Here is a 23,057-nt window from a genome sequence, read left to right as displayed (position 1 = left end):
CACATTAGCCACTGATTTGGGGTTCATATAAAGCTAATATAAACACTTATAATGTGGTGAAAAGTAACTATGAAATTTCTGTCACAGGAAAAATTAATAGCATTGATACAATATTTTTCTGGAGAGGGAAACTTGTCCTTCTCCCAAAAGCTGCCATTGAAAGGAGTATTTCAGTGACTTATATTCCTCTATATGTCACAATTTTGCTGCAATCATAAAAGTTGCATGTATCAGAATACAAAGTATATCAACTGTAAAACATATAATCTCTCCAAGTGTAGATCAAACATTCTAAAGTGACAGTACCGACCACAATCATCAGACAGATGAAGTTTGCCACCAACTATGATCTGTCAGGTAATGAACATCATTTACACTTTCCCACCACCCCCCCTTCTTCCTTTCACAACTGCAATTCTTCCTTGGGAAGAATGAACCAAATTAGAAGTTTTGTGTCTAAGGTTATGTCCAAGGGGCCAGAGGTTTGGCAGCCAACTGCTAGAAGAATCATAAGCTGCCATACAAAATGTCTAATTTCTACTTTAAAATAACAGAAAAGTTCTTCCTACCTTGTTATAACTCCGTCCAGCTGAATCCTTTTCACTAGGTTTCAGTTCTTGGAGCTGAGCATCAAGGATATCCACCAGCTGCTCCATCAATCTCACTGAAGAACTCACATCCCCAGCAAACACAGGCCCTTTGGTATGTTTAGCCAGTTCATTGGCAAGACTAGCAGCGTTTTCTCCACTTCTGATCTGCAATGACAATTTGTATTATCTCAGTAAGACTTCCTGCTCTGTTTGCAGCTTCTAGTTCTCCTAGAGTACCTTTGTTGTGGTTAAAGAAAAAAAAAAAATTTGCAAATATGTCAAAATCTGTAACTAATTGAGACCAATAACTTTCTCTTCATCTCAGAAGATTAAAGACTCTTAGATCAACACACAAAAGAAACTCTTAACCAGACATTTAAAAGAAACAAAAGAAAAAAAAGGAAAACAAATCCTTTAAAAATTTTTTTCAGTCAGCTCTTTCATTGCACTGCAAACATTTTAAATTGTTATTTAAAAATCTTATTTTTTCCTCTGGCCCAGAATTTAAATCAGAATGTAATCAGTATGATTCTGAGGGTTATTATCTAGTGTTTGTACTTCAAGAAGGTAGATGGAGAAGGAAAAAATAAAATGGTGCTGCATTACACTGTAATATTAAAATTACTAATACCTTTTAAAGTCATTATTACTAATTCCATCATAATCATGTACGATATAAACATCTGCTTGTATTCTGTGGATTCAGTTGCAAACTTTATGATATTTGATTTATTAGGCCAATGCACTATTTGTCTTATGAACATCAAAAGAAACAGAACAAACTAAATACCAATGAAATTAAACAAGTATGTACTCATTAAAAAGCTTAACATAAAAAACAGAACACTCCAGAACATATGTAACTTTCAATAAATACTTTACAGACAAAACTATGTATATTTTTTTACTTTTATACTGAACAAAGGGCAATGAAGCTGGTTTTAATGTACAAAGCTAAATTATTTATGTTAGAAGTTACAGCCCTAAATCACCAATGTGTATCATATAAAAGGTTCCAACTAACCTTCTGAGCCAGCTGATTTACCCAGTGTGAGGTACAGTTGCTAAGATCTGGGCCCTTAGGGTTCCATGTTCCAGTGGAAACCATGCAGAGATACGAGGCAGTTCCTACAACAGATGTAGAAAACAGCAGTGAAATTGAAACCATTTTTCTGCATGCATTTGGGAAATCAGCTTTGATGATCCTACTCTGCATGTTAAATTTTGAATAAATGCTAATGGAAGTAGTTGACAATAACTGACAAAATGCAGGGTATAATGCAGATTATAAACAGTACATATAAAGTCTGCATAGAAATATCAGACATTTACAGCAAACAAACAAAAAGCTCTTGATTTTCCTGGGACTCATCCAAAATGGCGCTTTTAATAAGAAAGACAGCTGTAAGGAAGCCTCACTAGAGTCCTTGGGCACAAACCTCAGGCATGACCTTGGTCTTTAAGAGGGAGAGGTAATTCAATGCCTGACCTTAAAAGATTTCTATAGTTTAAAAACCTTTAAGTTGTCTGCAGAAGCTGAAGTAACAAAATAATGTTAGCTATTGTAAATACCTCTTTCTTCTAATAAAGTTACTTCCATGTAATTCAGAAGCTACTCGCTAAATTTTAAAATATATGTATGGTATTTTACAGGAAATACCTCTTGTTCCCTTGGGACATGGTCGTTCAACCATCATTCCCCTTTGTGTCTGAGGCCACCTTATCCCCCTCGCGTCTAACGCTTCGCAGAATCTCTCTGGCAGGGGAAAAATATTTGTTACAGGAGGAATTTTGGTTGTAGAAACTGCTGGAGGTGGTTTTGTCCCTTTGCTTCCTTCCTGTGATCCAGCTACAGTTGTGCTCATAGGGCCTTTCTGTGAAGTAGTGCTTGTGGTTGATACTGTGGTTTTGAACAGCTCAGCTGAAGAAGTTATTGTCACAGCTGTGGTAGGCACTATGGAAAAAAGATGAGTATATTAATCTCAAACACACCCCCCCACTCATATACAGCCATACACATGTGAATGTACACATGCACACAAACACAAAACCCTACCCATTCATTGGCCCCCAAACCAATGAAATGAGAAATACTGGCAACACCATAGGGTGGGAGGAAGAATAAATCTCATTTATTCCAATTTATTCGTATTGTTGGCTAAGAGATGGTAGCTTAGGCTTTACTATAGCTTTTGTTGTATGACTCTGTATTAGGTTTACTTCTCAATGAAATATTTGATAGTATAGTTTAAGTATAATTTCATCATATACTAACAGGAAATGGACAGTTTAATTTAGGAAAATTCTATTCTTATATAAACATACTATAAACAATCAAATTCAAAGTTATCAACAGAAGTCTGACAATTATATATAATAAGGACAATAAAAAAAACTTAGTCACCCACTCTACATCTTGCAAGAAAATACTGTGACATCTTTCCACCCAGCAGCCATTCATTCTTGAGATTTCTGAACATGCCTGATTAGACCCAAACAAAAGATAAGCCTGGTATGCCTGTACTGTTTTAGTAAGGAAACATCTCAGACTTTGGTGTCTTTACTTTTGAAAAGGTATGGGTGAACAAACAGCTAGTTCTGGTCAGAGGTGATAATGGAATCACCTTTATCTTATCAAGATAAAGGGTTAGATCAAATCATTCCTAATTCAGAAAAAAAAAACCCTTCCATATCTTATTGACCCTTAACAGAGAATATAAAAGAAACTATGCTTATACATTTAATAGCAGAAAATGTTTTTATTTTTTTAAGAAGGTTATTTTTGCCTTCCAACATTACTTTGAAACTGTTAAATCCACTAGGTTAAAAAATAATTATGCTCAATGTTTTCTCCATTAATTACCATTTAATTAATTTAAACAACAACAAAAAATCTATCACTAAAAATTTAATGCTACCATTTAAAATCTGTTACAAGACATCACACTAAAGTTTTATCAACATTTACAGATTACTGGCTCTTAAAACCATACATATATGATGCTTCAAATTTAAATTGTTAGAGTAAAGCAAATTAAAAGTTATTTTTCTTAAATCATCTTATAAAAATTTTAACTTATTTTATGCTTTCTTAATACATGAGAAACAAGCTAGAACATTAAAACTTATCAGAAAACAAGTTCATATTATCACTGGTATAATTAATATTTTAAGCTCTGGTCCATAAATATTTTTTATATAATTCTGACACAGCTGAGAGTATAAGTTTATCAGAGAAAGCAGTGAGCAGTTTCTAGTTCTTTAGTAGTGCCAAACTTCTTGTTATCAACTGCTTTTCCCCCTCTATGTCTAGAAAAACTTCTTAAGCATGTGTTTTATTTCCAAGGCATAATTTATTGACCATATGAGAGATGCCTATGTACATTAGTCAAACATCATGCTTAGCCAGCTGCTGCAGAAACCTATTCAAACCTGTCTACTTTTTCTGTACAGCACTTGCCTGACAACTTCTTAAACCTCTGTAATTTTCTTTTGATTACAATACAGCCAGGCTTTCAGTGCTTTCTCAATTAACATTTGTCAAAAACATCACAATCTTTTGCAGAAGTGTCAAACGATTGCTGCTGAATCAACTCTTAAAGGGGAGTGGGGAATCAGAGCAAAAAGAGAAAAGAGCAGAACAAAATGGTTTAGTGTTACGCCATATCACCTCACGTATCCCTAGACACTGTATTAATTAGTACAAATTTAATCACTTAAATATATATTAATACTACATTTAGTGATTTCACTACCTAAGCATCAGTAAAGATTCATAATATCTGAGTCAAGGTAGATAATAAAATGACCTCCATTAAAAGCACAAAGTTTCACACAACCATATATAGTATAGCCATGTTTCCATGTATTTTTTTTTATAACATATTTTCATACCTTTTCACCTTTTCATCATCAAAAGAAGTTTAAAGGGAATTGACATGTTCAGTGAAATATTGGGATATCATAAAAATGAACAAGAAAGTACACTTTTAGTGACATAATTAAACCCTTTAGGGGAACAACCAGAATTTGTGGGATTTCACAAGGTTGAAGTTTAGCAATACTTCACGGTAAGCAATTTTTTCTAATGTTGAAGCTAGAAACGCAGAGGTATTTCTGAAAATTAATATTTGTTTTCCACAGGTGGAGAAAGGTCCCAAAAGGGCATTTGATAATGATAAATGTTTATACTTATTCAGCATTTATGTTATAGGTGCTGTGCCAATCACCATTCCTGGATCATCAGATCATCTTATTTATTAATCTTTACCGCAACTCCATGAAGTAGGCACTATCATTATCTTCCTTTTACAGGTAAGGAAACTGAGCCATGGAGAAGTTAAGTAATCTGTTTAACGTCACTTGTCCACACTCTTAAATGCTATGAGCTTACTCTTCTAGGTAAAAGATTTTCATAGACTCTGGAAAAGTATGGCATCCCACAAAGTAACTTCCACTTAGTTTTGAACATTTAATTGATACTCTAAGAGTATCAATTTTGAACATTTAATTGTAAATCTCTAAGAGAAGAAAAGATGCGGGAAGATAAGACTAGAGCAATAAACGATAAAAAGTTTCATAATGAAATTTATGTGACAAAAGGTTGGAAACTCAAGAATACCCTCTGAATGGTAATAGAAAACACAACTCACAATATCGAGCACCCAGATTAACTGATTTAGCATGCTGCCTACCATTTATTGAGTACAGACATCTAAGAAACGATGCTAATAAACACATAAACATATACAGAATGAATCAATTTACTATGGTAGTGTTTACTAAGAACTTGATATTAATTACCAGGTTTTTTTCCTGCATAAAATTGTTTGAGGACAATATCCATTTATGTTAAGGATAATATTCCCCTCACCAGGGTCCAAGAACTCACCCATTGTTTACTGAATGAGCTCCAGCTAGAGTGAGTTTGTAGCCTGGGGTAAGGCAAAAATGAGCATTCATTAAATTTACCCTTATTCAATGTCTAAAAAAACTGATCATGTCTTATAGAGAATTCTTTATCAGTGAAAAGACATTTCAGGAAATATGTATTCTATGCTAAACTCTTCCTAAATATAAACAAAACTGGCTCTCTAGCTAAAAAATTTCATTCCTATTACTGAAGTGTCTTATTTCATAGTCAAGGCAAATATTCAGGAACGTCCAAACCCGAGCAAAGACACAGCATTTCCATGATAATATATGGGACATCAAATTTGCAGAAAAATTAGGTAAATACAAAGCAAACCAGATTAAGAAATGAAAAAGTTAAAATAAAACAGAATTCCTAAGCATTTTTCCTAAGTCCACTTTGAAGAGGGAAATGGTGAAAGTAGAAATCCAGAAGTAGTTTAGAGGAATGGAGCAAATCAGCTACGCAGGGATCACATAAAGCTAAAAATTGAGAGGAAAAAAACAGATCAGGGCACAGAAATAATATGTGTGCACTGTTAGGAATGAAAAGGTGTACATTTATATATAAATGGGGAAAGGTACTGAAGCTAATATACTATGAAACAGTTCACAATGAAAAATGAATGAATAATTTTACAGCACAATTTATGCTCTGGCCAGATACATGGTAGCAATTCCAGTACATAAGACTTTAACTGATAATTTTAGCAAAAATAAGTCAATCACTGCTTTATGACAGGCAAAGACCTGATTTATCTGATCGCTCTGTCCTATCAGTTTCTCAGATCTTGCTTCTGGAAAGCTGACAGTGGCTTTCTGGTTTGACCTAAATTTATGGGCCAGAACAGTTCTGCAAAGCCCCACCTGCATGTAAACAGCAAGCAACTTGGATGAGACAGACAGGCATCTCTGAAAGCTTATGAAGACAAATTATAAAAATAAGAATATGGGTCAAACATGCAGCAAGAGAAATTTAGGTCAGATAAAACTGTGTATCACAAAGAGTTTAATAAGGGGTCAGTATGAATTTTCACATTCTGGGAACGTTTAAGAATGGATAACTATTTTGGATGACAAAACACAGCTGTAGGAACAAACAGTTGCTACATATGTCTAAGTTTCTCATTTTCAAAGCTGGTAATTACTCTTTCCAAAAAGCATGTAAATTATCAAAGGCTTTTTCATCTGAAATGGATCAAATTATTTACTAGAATATTTGCCACATGTGAAGAAAAACATATTACTCATCTTTGTGTTCAATGAAATACTTTGCGACAAGTAGATGGGTAATGATTTTTTTATTGAATTGAATCTGTATTCTATTTACAATCCTTCAGGTGTTTGATTATAAATTTACAATTTTTAAAGCATATTTTTCTTTTTCTTTTCCTAAGGAGGAGAAAAGACTACTACCCAAGACAAATGTAACAGCTATCAGGGTAAAACAAATTACAAAACTGTTAATACTAGGATCAATACAATTTTAGCCAATGCCTAAAGTCTGTCAATGCATGATGTTTGCCTTTTGTCAAACCTATAGCATAAAGGAGAAGAACTGAAGATTGCAGTAGCTTTTGGAAAAACAATAGAGATTTGTGAAACATTCCACATTGCTGGCCTCAAGAACAAACAAATATATCTGAATTTTAAAATAAAAGATTCTAAGATACTATCGATAAAGATTTCATGCCCTAAAAGAAGACTTAATTGTTGAAAACTGAATAGGGACATTACTGTTATAGCTTTAAGCAAAGAAATTCTAGACACACATGATTTAGAGAAAAAGGGGCTATACTCTAAGTCAAACATCATTACTGCTCTTATTTTATAAAACAAAATTCACATATTTTGGTATTCTGTCATGACTCAAATTAGAAATTCAATTATGAAAGGCTGCAATTTCTGTTTTTGAGGTCCAGACTGTATGACAATATTTAGAACTTAGTAATAGTGTATCTTAAAACATGTGTGTGTATATTTAAGTATGTATATTTCTTTAAGAGAAGACATTAATTTCTGCTCCACCTTGTTGAAGAGATTGATTCAATCTCTCCAAAGAACTTTTTAGTTCCTAAAATTCTGAAGTAACTCAATAACTTGAAAATTCCAATTAACTCAGTAGATTAAAATATTACTTCAGAACTCAAACACATAAACATCATTGCTCAAATAGGAAAGACCTATAATTAGAGCGAGCTCTGTAATAATGCATTAACAGGTTACACTTTTGTCACGAGTACAAGCTAATCTTGTTTTAATGAAATATTCATTTAATTTACCCTCAGAAATTATTTCCCACAGAACTAAATTCACTTGACAAACCAAAATATACTTCCAAAAATTTAGCATTAATTTCTGAAGTACTGATCCTCCATAAAGATACCTAAACAGAACACAAATCAAAAAATGCTAGCAGACCTGTCATCCTAAATCATCACTTGGGATGATTTACTTAGTTCATGTGTGACAGAGTCACAGAAATATTAAAATTGTCACTAATTTATCAGGAAGCAAAAATATGTAATTTTATATGATGATCTAGAAGAAAGACATTGGATGACTCCCTCTCCTACCCAGAGAACAGATGCCAAAACTTCAGAACACTTATGCCAGGCATTATACGTCAAAGTCTATCCACTCTCCTGGGACTTCGTAACATACATTTCCTTTAACTACTGGCGCCAAGAAGTTACAAGGTCTGCACATAGATTGTAATCAATTCAGAAGTCAGGTGGCAAAAAAAAAAAAACCAAAGCTAACAGGTTTGTAGTTGGTATCACCTTTTTAGCAATGAAAAACTGAACTGACCAATGATGCTACAATTTCTTGAAGCCAATCAATAAAGAAATTCAGAAAAAGTAAATGAACCAAAGAAAGGCTAAAATGTACCACACCATTATGCTTTGTGTTTGGGGAAGAAAATAGACAACAAAAAAAATTTTCAAAGTCTTTTAAAAGTAAGCTGTTCATAAAGTGACATAAACATTAGCAAGCAAACATTCTTACCTTGGGCAGGATCAGGTGGACCAAACTCCAGAGAATATCGTAAAATGAAGTTATTATTCCACACATAGAGTTGGTTATCTCTTGGATTGTAATCCACCGCAGCAATATACTGGTACTGGTTGGGGAAGGGAACATCTACATATTCTCCTCGGTTTAATCGGGTATTGTAAATATAATCAATTGCATTCTTGCCTGTTTCACTTTCATTGTCTTGATAAACGGACCTGACCACATAGAGCACTCCACATATCATAAAAGCATTTGATGCAGCACGTTTGTCGTATACAGTCTCCCATGTTGCTTCAAATCGAAGAGTATATGGATTAAGTTGGCTGATAACTATCATTCCATTGTTCTGTTCAGTGGCATAAATGACCCATAAGCCATTTTCATCAACTGCTAGGTCGATATCAGTCTTTCCTCCCCATCTATATGGTGAGGTATCATGGTAGTTGGCATAGTTAATTATGGCCTCGCCACTCTTAATTCTAGTCCTCAAGTCAAATTTCACAATATTCCTTGTTCTTTCCTTGTTAAAGAAGACAGCACCATCATATACCACAAATCCAGTACCATCTACTCGATTTGGAAGTTTATATGTTGTTGTTTGACGACTGTTTTGGAAATCTTCTAAAGAAGCATATTCTATTAAAGTATCAGTACGATAGGGAGTCCAGGGCATGAAATAAATTTTATCTGCAGCCTGAAGAGGATCTTTGCACCAAGCACCTGCCTTTTGTTCTGCTTCATATATACATGGTGAGTCCACAATTGCTTTCAAGGTCCCAGGGCACACAAAAACTAACAGTCACAGAGAAAAGACAAAAATTAAACCAAATTAAAAAATTACACAGGCAAACATAAGTTTTAATAATTACAAGTCAAAAAAGAAAAATTCATTTTATTAGCACTCAATTTTACCAAAACGTATACTTAATACAAATATTACCCTTGTTTTTTGAAGTTACCATAATCAATGTACCAGCATACAAATTGGCTGGGGTTTATTTTTACAAATACAAGCTTAAGTAAAGATCATTCATAACTGAGATAACAATGTAAATTTTTGCTGTGCTTTTCTTATAATTTGGTAATTTATGCTTTAAAACTTTGAGCTTGTGCCTAAAAGTGTATAAAGTATTTAATTTTATTCCAGATTTTATACCCATCAACCCCTAGCCCACCTATGAGCCCGCAAAAGCAATACCACAAAAAAAGGCAAATAAAACAGAAAACCCAGTGAAAAGGCTTATTTAGAACTTTTACAGAAGTGAGACTGAAAACAAAGTTACTTCAATTTTAAGAACATAAATATTTGGAAAATGCAATCAGGATTAGAGGAAAGTAAATACAAGAAAGCAGTGATGAAACGACCAGGAAACCCTGTAATCATGGCATGCTATGGAGAGGGTTCTGGAAGCCAGGCGGGATGACACTTTAATAAGAAAATATTCAAGGGTGTCAGAAAAAGAGATAAAGGGTAAAAAAGATACAGAGAAAGGGCAGCTCCCCTTCGCAGACTTCAGAATTTTTACCCCATCACCAGATTTAACAGTCATAATTTCATTGTAAACAGTCGACTTCTGTATGAGGTGCATTTATGAGATCCTGTTGATTATTTTAACATAGGAGTGTTGTGGGAAAAGGGAAGGGAGGAGGTTAACATCCATAAGGCACATAACAGGGAGCTGGGGTTCAGACTGTATACGTTATTTACCTTTTTGCTCCACTTCTATTTTAAGCATCGGAAGAAAAATAAAAAAGGTGCAAGGAAAAAAGAAAAAAGATTAAGATAAATTGACTATTAGCCTAAGACTGATTTGTAATAGATGCTAAATATAGGAAGAATAAGAGCTGTACTACTTTGGATAAAGAGAAACACACAACAGGAAAACGTAGCAGAAGAAAGATTCTAAAGTTACATAAAAGAACATGGATCAATCATTTTAGTAGATTAAAGAGGCAATACAAATATGCTGGCATGTTGCTTCACTTAGCGTACCTGAATAAATAATGAAACTCTTCACTAATGCATATATATATATATACTTTCCAAAGTCACTCAGCATTCTTATCAAGTTTTGCTTTCTATATATGTGCTATAGGCATTAACGCATGCAGAGGTGTATCATCCCCATTTATCTTATGTGAACTCAGTTACTAAACTGATTAAATTAGAAATTAGGTAAGCATAACAATAGGAAAATACGTTTATATAAATGACAACTCAATTTGGAGTTCAGGTAAAATTTAATAAATATTGATGTGGTTACATTTTTTCCCAAAGATACTTATGTAAGAAGAAATACTGTTTTTCTATTATTTTCTATTTCTAGAAAAATCCATCTTAATCATAATAAAAATGTCCCCTTTTCAGGAATACATAAATCTCCCCACAGCCCCAATAGGATTTTGAAGAGTGGGGGTAAGGTAGTAACTTCTTCCCCACTAAGAATTAGTAAATTTATTTATTTAGGTTAACATATACTCTATATTATAAAATTCTTATTAAATTTTCTATATCATATATCCTTAAACTTGTAATACAAAGTTTATTTTAAAAAAGTAAGCAAATACATACAAGGGAAAAGCAAGCAGAGTAGGCAAGGAGAAAAAGGAAGAAAGAATTATGGTTAGCTTATTATGACATTTTCTACCATCATCAGTTTACAAAGAAAGCAAGCTAGCATGCAGTGACAATCATATCAAGCATTCAAAGCAAATACCTTGACTCCACAGAACCCATAAAAGGTAAATGCTTTCATAAAACAAACCTGATTAGTAGAGTTACATGAGAAAAACAAAAACCAAAAAAACTACAAATGTAAAGAAATGAACTATGCAGGTAGAAAGGATGCTATATAAGATCTTTGATGGTAAATAGTATTCTAATAATTACAAACCATTAAATAATATTTTAGATTGTATGCAGGTTTGAAGTATGTTGCCTGAATTTCTTAAAATGCCCACATTGATGTCTGTGTTTTTCCCTTTTCCCTTATTAAAATGCATTAGGGTATGCTAACACTGCATCTCCAAACTGATTACTCAAAGACACTGTAGTCTCACATTTCATTAAGATCTTAGCTTGATTAATTTTTAAAAATTACAATAATTCATCAAGATAAAATACTAACCTTCTGTAATACCTATGGGAGAAATATACCACGCAAACATTTTCACCACAGGAACAGCATATAACCTTCCACATAAAGCCACAACCTCCCCCAACCAACTTGGTCTATTTAACGACTTTCAGGAAACATACTTGTTCTATATGTGTAATTCTGACTACATGTGGTAAATAGAAGAAATTCAATGTTACTGACTTGGAAACAATACTTTTTTTTATAAACCACTTGTTCTAAAACTACTCCTCAGTGAAGAGCAATATTATACCTCCTTAGAATCAATAACGGAAGGGCGTGGTGAGAAAATGAGGATAAGAAAAACCATTAGTGTTGTGACTGCTCATTTACATACAGCTGTATTTTTTTCCCCTAAGGAATGAAATGATTTACTGAAATGAATCAATTAAATGTAAAGGAATTAAAACTGAAGTTAAAACAAGTTCAATAAGAGATGTATGAAGTATATTTTATGTTTTCCATTCATTGAAAATGGCTGAATTTTATTATTTTATACCCTAAAATGACAGTGCACTTACTAAGCAAAATATCAAGTAGGGAAGTCTTATATTTATTTGTAATTTAACTGATACCACTTACATTAAAGAAAAATAAAATAAATGTGAATTTATATAATTTATAATTCTGATGAAAACTGAAAAGTAACACCAAGGGCAAAAAAGAAAACATTGGATGGTTGATGTGCCGTATTAAATATGGATATTTAAAACAAAAAAGTCCCTACATTATAATTTTTATGAAAACCCAAAGGATAGATATCTGTCAAATCAGCCAAAATTCTATCAACTCAGAAGAACATAAAAATACAATAAAATGAATGAAATTAGCATTCCTTATCACATGCCAAATATATACTGCAACTTGTCTTAAGAGACTGTATGAATTAATTCATAACAATACATTTACTTTTCTATAGACCAAACACACAAGTACATGACCCACCAACAGCAGTGGAGGACAACTTGTATATGCAAGACATAAAATTGACCAAAACTAACTACAGCCTACATACTCTGTATCTGAAGTGACACACTATTTCATTTTGAATAATTTCACACGTTTATTCATTAATAATTTAGTCAATAGTAAGGGCTACTTTTTCTCATCAAATAAAACTTGTAGCCAATATGTAAAAGAAACAATAATTTGAAATAAGAGGGTACAAAACTGAAAACCATATCTGCCTGTACGATGTAAATTCCAAGGTGATGATTCTCCTTTATCCTCCAAGGTCCTTAAGACTTCTTTTAAATACATGCAATTCCTAATATTCTGTCAGTGATAAAGGATGCCCTATATACATACAATTTTGATACAGACATTATCTGTGCAAGTAGAAATGTCACGAATAATGCATGTGCCTGTTCATAAACATACTAAAGTAAACCTGATAACAGCATTTCTAACGTTTTCTGTTGAGCAACTTTATTGTAAAATTTTTGTAACTAATGAAAAATTTCTGAAATTGTTTTATAATAGGACAAAACAGTTGGGATATATAAGCTCCTAGAGGATTTGCTGTATACAAACTGCCATAAAGCCAAGTGGTAAAAAATACCTTATAAATGTTATCTGATGGTGACAATTTTTATTAACAAGTAAACTGCAAAAGAGGTATCCAAATGTTACAAAGTACAAAAACACTATTAAAACAAGAAGAAAGTGAAAGCTTGAGCCTTAAAATAAAAGCATGTGTAAAGAATGAATATAATGGATAGAAGGGGAAAAAAAACAAAAGGAGAGAAAAATGGGTAAAGGAGTTATGCAGTTCTACATAAGATCAGAATAATCTACAAAGATCCTTTACATTAAATTTTAATATTACTTGAAATCATGCAATTTATAGTGTGTCACTACTGTACAGTATATAGGAATTACAATTACTTCTATTCTTTAACAAAGAGTGGTTAAAACAAAAAGCCATAGACTTATTTCTGCCTCGTGCAAACATCTAGAAAGGTAACAGCAAATTAATTACTGGTTTTTTAAAAATTTTAAAGGACAAAATCTAAAAAGAACAAATACTTCTCTGAGTATAGCTATTTGCAAGTTTAGTGCACAATGTACATACAATACTTCTGGAGAACTGAAAAAGTAAAATTTTGAAAGTTAGATGTTCCAGAAGATATCCACATTTTCCTTTCTTAAACAGAGCAAGAAATAACTTAAGAGTCTGAAAATAATATTTGCTTAACACTGTTTTTGGTCTATAGGCTAGGTTACAGGAACTGGTTCCAGAAAGACACAATTCTTGGCAGCTCTGACTGATTCCACTGTTTGGGAATGGATGCTGTGTTCCTTCTCTAATTTGAAGACGGAAACCATGCTAAATTCAAGTGACTTTATGGGACAAAATTTTGGTTAGCTCAAAAGAATACAATGTTCCTCTAGTGGCACAGGAGAATGATTATGTAAGCCACCAACACTACACATAGGAGAAATGATATAAAGATCAGTGCACTCAGTAGGCTTCCAATCCTACAAATGGTGTAGAAAATACTGAAAACATAAAAAGCATCCATTTCACAGTAACACAGGAACACAGAGCAGGGATGAAAAGTTAATCTGTGTTTGGCCTTTAACTGGTAATACAAAAAGCCAGTTTAATTTATCAAAACTGTGGTAGAGAGGAGAGAAAGAGTGCCTTCACAGAATGTGTGAGAATGTATTACTACCATACCGGACATGGCATATCTATCAGAATTTGGCCCTCTGGTTTTACAAATATTGAGAGCTTGAATATATGAATCTGTCAGAACTAGTAATCTAGTTTTGGAGGATATGGAAACTGCAATTTCATTATTTGGTGAATCCAATTTTTTTTAGGGGGGAAGTGTACAAATACTGTCTCAAATCAGTAAAATTGCTACTAAAAAACTTTTAATTCAAATGCCTATGAATTCAAATGTCATGAACTAATGTGACATGACTTTTTTTTTTCAGTTTAATGAGAAGACAACAATACTATCAATTTAGCTTATGAACATTAGGTAATATATTCAAACTTTTAAGTTGTCTAAAATGTAAAGTTTTTTCTATTAAAAGTATAGAATATAATTTAGAAGTATAAATTCTGAGATTTGAAGGAAAATGACACAGAATTATCCTACCTATAAAATTTTCAACTGAATTTTAAATATCCCTCTGTAGGATCTTAAAAATGATGTTAATAGAGTTAAAAATAGAAATATGTGCAAGATTTTGTTATACCTATTTTATTTAGCATTAAGATTTCATCACTGAATCTAGTAAAGCAACGCTCCCTCAAGAATGATGGAACAAAAAGGAAAGTGCTTGCCTCAGTTTCTGCAATGGTAGCTTTTATCAGGCACTAAAGTTACCACAACAGCAGGTAGCCATTCAAGTAGCTCACGATTAAAACTGAAGTCAATTCCTTCTTTAGAAAACTGTGAGCCAAACCAATTTGTCAGCAACTGGTATTGGGCAAAAGTACAGATTTCTATCAGCCCTATTGAATAGCTAATTCAAGTTTGTTTTCTGGAAAAACACTAGCCTTAAAAGCCAAACACTTAAGAACACAGACAGACACTTGGCCAGCATCACACTATGGCTTCCTTCCACACTTCATGAAGCTAATTGGAGGCCCGAGTCTGTTAGTGCTCTGCATGCATAATGGTTTTGTAGGCCATAAACATATGCTTCTTTCCCATGTGTAGTCTTTCAGCATCAACGAGGAATGCTGGAGAAAGCAAAAAATATAAACCTCATACTTACTGTAAGGGACACACTCATATTGGACTTCAAGGTATTTGTATGTTCCAGGACATGGATCAGGAAATACATCTGACCCAGTAACTACTATACACTGTGTTCGATTGTTGCACCTGGAAAACAAAATGAACCAAACTTGTGTAACATAAAAATCTGTTTATTTTTACTTGAGAAATAGAGAATGGATTCATATTTTCTTCAAGCAGCTAGAAGCATAAAACAAACAAACAAAACCCCCAATATTAGGTTGTTCTATACTATTTAATAGGTATAAAAGCCATATTCTCTTTATGTTGTAATATCTCTGTATCAGGAGTTACACTAAATTTTAACTAGAAGTAAAAAGAAAATAACTGATAGTTTTCTCTATTCTACTATATATTTTAATTTGAATTTTTGACATATTCAACATGTATTGGACAAAAAATATTAACAGGATATTCAGTGTCACACTTAAGAATTAAAATCACATTTAAAAAAATGATATTATGACTGAATAGAAATATAGAGTCATAAACTGGATAGCTCAGCAGGAAATTTTGACAACAAACAGGTAGCCAGGTTTTTAAGTTTGTCCTAAATCTAATTCTGTGTTTTCTATTACAGGCACTTTCTATACTCCTGAATACCAACCAGATACCAAGCTACTTGATCTTATTTGTGCTATAGCCTGCATAAATGATATAATGCATTTAAACTATTTATCGCAGTGCCTAGTATTTACTCAATGTCTAACCATTGTTGTTACTTTTACTATTTTCATAGATCAATACACTTATACTATCAGTTTGATATGACTATAGCACCTCAGTTCTTATCAGTACTCTCTGAAATATAACATTAAAAAGAATGTGTCTAACATGATGCCTAGAATGTATTATTATTATATGGAAGTATTTTCTTATTTTTATGTTGTAAATTCATCAAGGGTTTTAGAAGTAAGTTAGAATTTTAGGCAAGATGATATTAAGTTCTATGAATTTGTCCAAATGGTCTTTTTATAAGCTTTGTAAAAGCAACATTTTTTTTTTTTTTTTGCAATTTGATTTGATTACATCCCAATGGAATGTAATGTTTGCTGGGTTTTTATTATGTTTTCTGATAGCATATACATTAAGAAGGCACAACAAGCAGAAAAATAGCATTATAATAAAATTTATTTAACAATTTGAATACCAGATATTCTATACTACATAAAATAACTGAACTATAAAACAGCATTAGAAAGAATTTCGAAACAGCATCCCAATATCCAGCACAACTAACTAAAGGACAGTGGAAGCAGAATCATGTTAAAGAGGAGTAGGTATGTTCAGTCAACATCTTGGTGCCATTTCAACTCAAAATCTAGTTGATTCTTCTTAGAAAAGCAGCAAAACCTGAAAACGTCTATAAGATTAAATAGGTAAATTTCATAATTCAAAATATACTATAATGAACTTCAAATGAATCTTAAATTACAACTAATATTACTTGTACAAATATTAAACTAATAACTTGTATATCATGATTACTCTATAATACAGTATGGCATTTATTTTTTTAAAAAAACATACCATATACTACTGTTTCCAAGAACATGGATAACATAAGTCGTACAGTGTCATGGTCTTCTGAAACATCATATTTTCCTCACATTATTCTGTATTTCTCTTAAATTAGTTTACTCACTTGAAGAAATTTGACAGTGGGTTGCCATTTAGTGTAAATAAATTATTTTAACATGAATCACAGAACTAATTTTATATCTTAAAATTTAAAACAGGAGGTAGATTAAGATTTCTCAATAGGTCAATACCTAATACTTCAGCCAATGTAGAAACATAATTCTGATGTTTTAAATTTTGCACCAACAAGAAAGTTCACCGCTTTTTTAAATGTTTTTTTGATCTCCCAGGAATCCTCAATCACTAAACTGGTACTCATCAACTACTAAAGTCTTTTTATTTCCTTCCTTGTACTTATGCATACCTCCAGGGATTTCTGAACCTTTATCACACTCCCACACCTCTCAGAAGTGAAAAAATATAAACTCCTGTGTTAGATACTCCTTTCATATACTCCCTCAGCATACATTTTACTACCACTCAGCCAAACTCTGCTATGCTTTGAATGGTATTAAGATATATTCATTATAGAAATCCCATAAAATAACAATTCCGCTTGTGGGTAACTTTTCGTCAACCTTCCTCTCTCACTAAAGTCTCCTCTCACATCACCAAACTAGGGACAGGTAGAAGAGAAAGGAGATTGTACTCAAGACTGAAATGGACCAAGAACATAAGGAGCTTTGGACCAAGGTGAAATAGAAAGTAGCTCAAAGGATTTGGGAATTAATGTCATCTTCCAAAATAAAGAATACATTGGAGATTACACATTTTTTCTCCTCTCGAAGTAATTAGATGAATGAATATGACTTTAATATGGGATTAGAAACTGTTTATCTTTTCTCCATGTTGCAGTATGTTTTGCAAGTATACATGAGATAAATACTCCCGCTTCCATCATATTTTGCTTGAAAGATTATCCAAAACCATAAAATAAAAAATAATTGTATATATTTACTCTTTCTCTGAACAACTTTTGACCACAATTACAAGTTCAAATTAATGTCGAAAGCAATTACTATAGTTTATATCAACCACATAATTCTTATTTCTTTAAATAATCACATTGTACAAAACATTCACTGTAATACAGCAAAAAGTACTAATACTACAACTATAATATCAAGTAAAATTGAAGGCAAGGAGGCTTAATGAAATTCCTATAAATTATATAATTTCTAGAATTTATGGCCTCCCAAGATATCAAAATGGTCACTGTACATTTGAAAATTTACTATATATATGTAAATATATATATTATATATATAGTATATATTATATTATATACTGTATATATATATTTACAGAAGTGCAAGAAATTAATCCTGAAAAAAACTGGAATTCTAGGACAGTAAAGAATCAGCAAGAAGAGGGATCCAACTGTAAAATGTATAAGAAAATCAGAACTTTGCATACCATTATCTTGATTCATGAAAATGAATGTAAGCTTTTAGAGGACCAAGTAATGTAAATAAAAATAGAGACTATGTATATTCTTTTATGAATGAAGCAACTACCTTAAGTTTCCAAACAGAGTGGGGAATCAAGGGGGTAGTAAACACCCAGTGAGAGCTGTTAATACTAAGAAAAACCTGAAAATTCCTTAACCAATATGCTGTTGGTAAGACTGTAAAAGTGTAAATTGCTATCATTTAAAAAGATTCAGAAAGGGAAAGCAATTACTTAGCCACAGAGCAAAGGGAATTTCCACCAAGGGCTCAGCTTCAAGTTTTTATTCTAATGAAAATGAAAAGGCACAGCTAAGCCAAGAAAGGAAAGGTGTTGAGTAGTTTGTATTCTCAGTGACTGGGTACAGCACCTGGCATAACTTTCTTCCTCTTCCCCACATGTAAAGCTAGGCTAATGTCGGAATCCTGCCGACATAGCCAATTGTAAAGCTCTTTTAATCCTGTTCGTGACGCCAATTGTAAAGCTACACAACTACGCCAGTTGTTGGGCTCTTTTACCTGCCAGTAATCCTGCCGACTGGGCCAATTGTCGAGCTAGGGCTGGGTCTGGAACTCACAGACCCCTCAAGCCCATTCACAGACTGGGTCACCAGATCCCTCACAGGCAGGTCTATATGCTAGGTAACCGGTAAACAGGACCATGGAAGCCATAGGTTGGAGAGCATGACTGCTCAGTGCAGTGGCCGACTGAGGCAGTTGCCAGCCAAATGCTGGAGCTGCACAGGCACACTAACTCCACCCACCCACCCACAATTTGTTTACTGAACCACCCCCAACAGGGCCGAGGCAAGAGGGCCTGATTAAATTGTTCTATTTTCCCAAGACCACATAAAAAAGATTTCTTTATCAGTAAAGGTATCATTATACTAGTAATTAAAATATCAGTATTTGGGGTGATAACTTGTGGATTTATTATATTAATCACATACACAATTTTCTTAAATGTTAAGCATAAAATTGAGTATGAACAGGAACAAGGGAGAAGAGAAAAAAATAGGGTTTTGTAAAAAGGTAAACCTTTGATTAGGATTTGAAGGAACTACAATTACTTCTCGTCATAAAGAAATGGACACTAGGTATATTTTAAATACTTCAATTTTCAAATAACTGATCTTATTTTATATTTATAAAGATGCACAGGTGAGTTATCTTCAGACCAGCAGCAGCAGCATCAACTGGGAACTTGTTAGGAATGCAAATTATCAGGCCCCACCTAAAAACAACAGATTCAGAAACCCTAGGGGTGGAAACTCACCCATCTCAGTTTTAACTGGCTCTGCAGGTGATTTTGATGCATGCTAACATATTTGAGAACCACTGGGTTAAAAAACAAGATAGGTTTATATACTTCAGTGAAGAATAAATATGTATGGCAACACATGCGTTTGCTCTATAAAACTTAATACACGTGAAATAGAAAATAAGCAGTAAGTATGATTTATACACATAGTACCTAAAAGAGTTTATAATGTTAACATGTCTTTTTGCTAATGTTAAGTGTAGAAATTAAGGGTGTTATTTGCTCTGATTTGAGCAACCTGCCTATCAATTTCTGTTAAGGGAGTCTAAATAAGTACAATATCTAAGTACATGAATACATCACATACAATCCAACTTTTTAACAGATAAGAAGGAAACTGTTAACTTTTCCTAAAACTTTGCTAGCTAATGAAAATTTCTAACACTAAATAAATCTGGAAATAAATTTTTTGACAAACTGTAAAAATACGTGTGTACTATGTTCCATCGGAGGACATCATTAAAAATAACAGAAAAATATGATCCACTGTAATCACTGCAAATTTTTCTTCATTCAACCTTTGACTTATTTATTCAAATAAATTTCAATAGAGGCTCAGCTCTACGAAGGTAATAAATATAACTGTTTTTAGAGAGAACTCAGGGACATAAGCAGTCCTTGCAAATAATGTCTAAGCAATTTCTAGGGTATAATTCATGATTTTATACTACTTAGTATGTAAATTTAAAAGTACATAAGCATAAGTCCCAAATTCTAAAGATTTAATCATTTTTAATATTCTTCTCACCACATTTCAAAAAATTTTCAAATTTGGCATTCAAAGACAAAGATCTAATTATTATTTCACATCACTAGGTTAAAAACACTATCAAAAATATCACCTATATATTATTTCTACATATAATTTTTGGTTGCAACTTTCTGACTATCATATTAAAGATTTCTTTCTCTACATTTCTTATTATTCTAAAGTATACATGGACTACAACACTCAGCCTGAGAATTCCATATATAACTAAAATAAATTCAATAGTAAATGCTTTGTAAAAGTATTAAGTTCAAATACCAGAATAAAAGTATTATTTGACATTAATATTCATAAAACTCAAATCTTATTCATAAAACCCATAAACTACAACAAAGAAAACCCTAAATCTTGCTTTATTTGTCAAAGCTGGTTTGAATGGGGCAAAACACTGAATTTTAACCATTACTTAAAAACTCATTCCCTAGGGTGAAAAAAATTCTATTCAGGAATGAAGCCAAATGTTCACCTCTAAAAGCTGAAGAAAAAAAATTTTTTTTGGAGATTAGTAGTTTATTAATTCACTTCCTATGCACAAGAGAATTCCAATATATTTACTGATTAGCAAAAATTAGAGTGAATATTTAAAGTTGGTGATATTGCCCAGGACTGTGTACAATACATAACAAATTTCAAAAAATACTTTATGAAGTATTACTTTTTTAAAAGTAATTACTTTCGTTCATTAGATATAATGCATCTTTAGCCATCACAATTAGATAGAAAAAAGTTAAAAACATTACAAACAGCATATTTTATTTTCAGATGTAATCAATGTTCTCAGGTCTCAATATTAACTTTTAGGGCATCCATACTATTTTTTGAAAATAAGATAAATTTTCTTAAGAAAAACGTGCGATTAAAAAGGCATTTTATCAAAGTATATTATCACTAATTTACATACAAGTATATGTAAATTACTTAGAAAGTATCACGCACAGATTCACAACATTGAATCACAATTCTGAAGAAGCATGATCTTTTTATTTTGGGGACATAGTGCTTCATAACTAATGAAATATTAATGCAATCTTTTAAAACTGTAAGTGAAAGAATTCACAATGTACATGTTACTTACTATAATCTGAGAATAAACTGTTACTAAAAAGCAATATAGCATATTGTCAAACTATTTAAAAGAAAGCAAAATCGTTTGCTAATTGGGTAGCGTTTAAAAGCAGAGGCTTTAGAATCAGAAAGAATTGGAATTTAAGTTCCAGCTGCTTGCTTAACTGCAAGTCCATTAAAAATGTATTAAACCTTTCAACTTTAGTTTTCTCATCTGTAAAATGTAATACCTCCTCTAGAAGATTGTTGTTAAGGTTAAAGGGGATAATGCAGATGAAGTCTTTGTACAATGCCTGTAACAAACCTCAACAAATGTGAATTACCACCACCAACAAAATATCAGTATAACAATGTCCCTTATGTAAGATGGACACAGATTTGCAAACCTTAAAGGAGCAGAACATTTTTTACTCTTCCAGAGTAGTCCCAGTACTGTGCATATTCTTTCCTGCGTACAGCTTTAAAAACAGGCCGAACTATTCATGCACATTTGTTTCCATTCCAACTCTAATCTTGAATTGTATGATGCCCAACAAATTGCTTTTACTCTTGATTATCTTAAACTCACTATTACACTTTACCAAGTGCAAAGTATGGAGATGAGACTCCATGTGTAATCTATTGTGAGAGGTGTTTTAATCAATAGTCTTGTTCTGCTGATTAAGCAGAGGGTTCTGTTTTGGCAAGATAACATTAGTTTCTCCAGTCATGCTCCAAAAACCACTGGGAATCTTCAGCAGATCATTAGATATGCTACAATAAAGCTTTGGTGCATTTTCTTTTCTTCCTTATATTATTTCTTCACTGTCCCATCGTTCCCCGTCACCGATGGTGCTGCATTATTACTGCAGCTCCCCTGAAACTTGCACTAGAGCTATGTCTCCAGGCCATAGGATGCCATTTTCAATTGAAGCTTCTACTTGAAAATATAAATTAAGAAAATTTCATTATCTCCTGCCGGGGGCCATTATTCACCACAGTTCTAAGGAAGATTAAAAATGCAAAATCTACTGACTTGAACAAATACTACAGCATCAACAGAAAAGCTCAGTCTATCATGGCAGAAACTAAAAATTCAAATTTGATTAAACTTGAAATCATCCTATACAATTACTGGTATGTTCAATGAAAATTGCTTCAACAATTTCTGTCTCTTAGTGATATGTTATTTTTTAAACTGCAATTATAAAATACTAGCAATAATAATTTTATTTTTCCCCTTGGGGTTGCTTTCTGTCTTAGTTAAAAGTGCTCACTTTTTGGAGATGAAATAAATACTTTCAAGGTACCAGGGTATTATGTAATGATACCCCTTTTCAAAGTGCCAAGCATAAACAACATTCACAGACTGTCCTGGAAGAGTTTAAACCACATCCATAGGTGAATTATATATTCTAAATGACTAGGACTTCCACAGTTGAATTATTGCAATATGAATCCAATCTCTAATTAATGT

The 23,057-nt window shown here is 32.6% G+C and overlaps 1 protein-coding gene across 5 annotated transcripts in view; it reads right to left on the bottom strand.

Annotated features, from left to right (window-relative positions):
* The window catches only part of ADGRL2 (adhesion G protein-coupled receptor L2), a 180,618-nt gene that overhangs the window by 37,952 nt on the left and 119,609 nt on the right, over positions 1 to 23,057 (bottom strand). For 4 of the 5 annotated variants that reach the window (XM_063105500.1, XM_063105505.1, XM_063105504.1 and 1 more), the window contains exons 4-8: positions 15,395 to 15,504; positions 8,511 to 9,311; positions 2,251 to 2,544; positions 1,615 to 1,718; positions 570 to 755 (exon numbers count right to left, since the gene is read on the bottom strand). In XM_063105500.1, the coding sequence (XP_062961570.1) occupies positions 570 to 755; positions 1,615 to 1,718; positions 2,251 to 2,544; positions 8,511 to 9,311; positions 15,395 to 15,504 (1,495 nt within the window). The remainder of the gene's footprint in view (positions 1 to 569; positions 756 to 1,614; positions 1,719 to 2,250; positions 2,545 to 8,510; positions 9,312 to 15,394; positions 15,505 to 23,057) is intronic. The other variant, XM_063105503.1, reaches the window with a different exon arrangement.

Source organism: Cynocephalus volans, chromosome 8 (assembly GCF_027409185.1).
Source record: "Cynocephalus volans isolate mCynVol1 chromosome 8, mCynVol1.pri, whole genome shotgun sequence".
Lineage (NCBI taxonomy): Eukaryota > Metazoa > Chordata > Mammalia > Dermoptera > Cynocephalidae > Cynocephalus > Cynocephalus volans.
The sequence above is the reverse complement of the archived record's forward strand: the minus strand, read 5'-3'. Positions and strand labels throughout refer to the sequence as shown.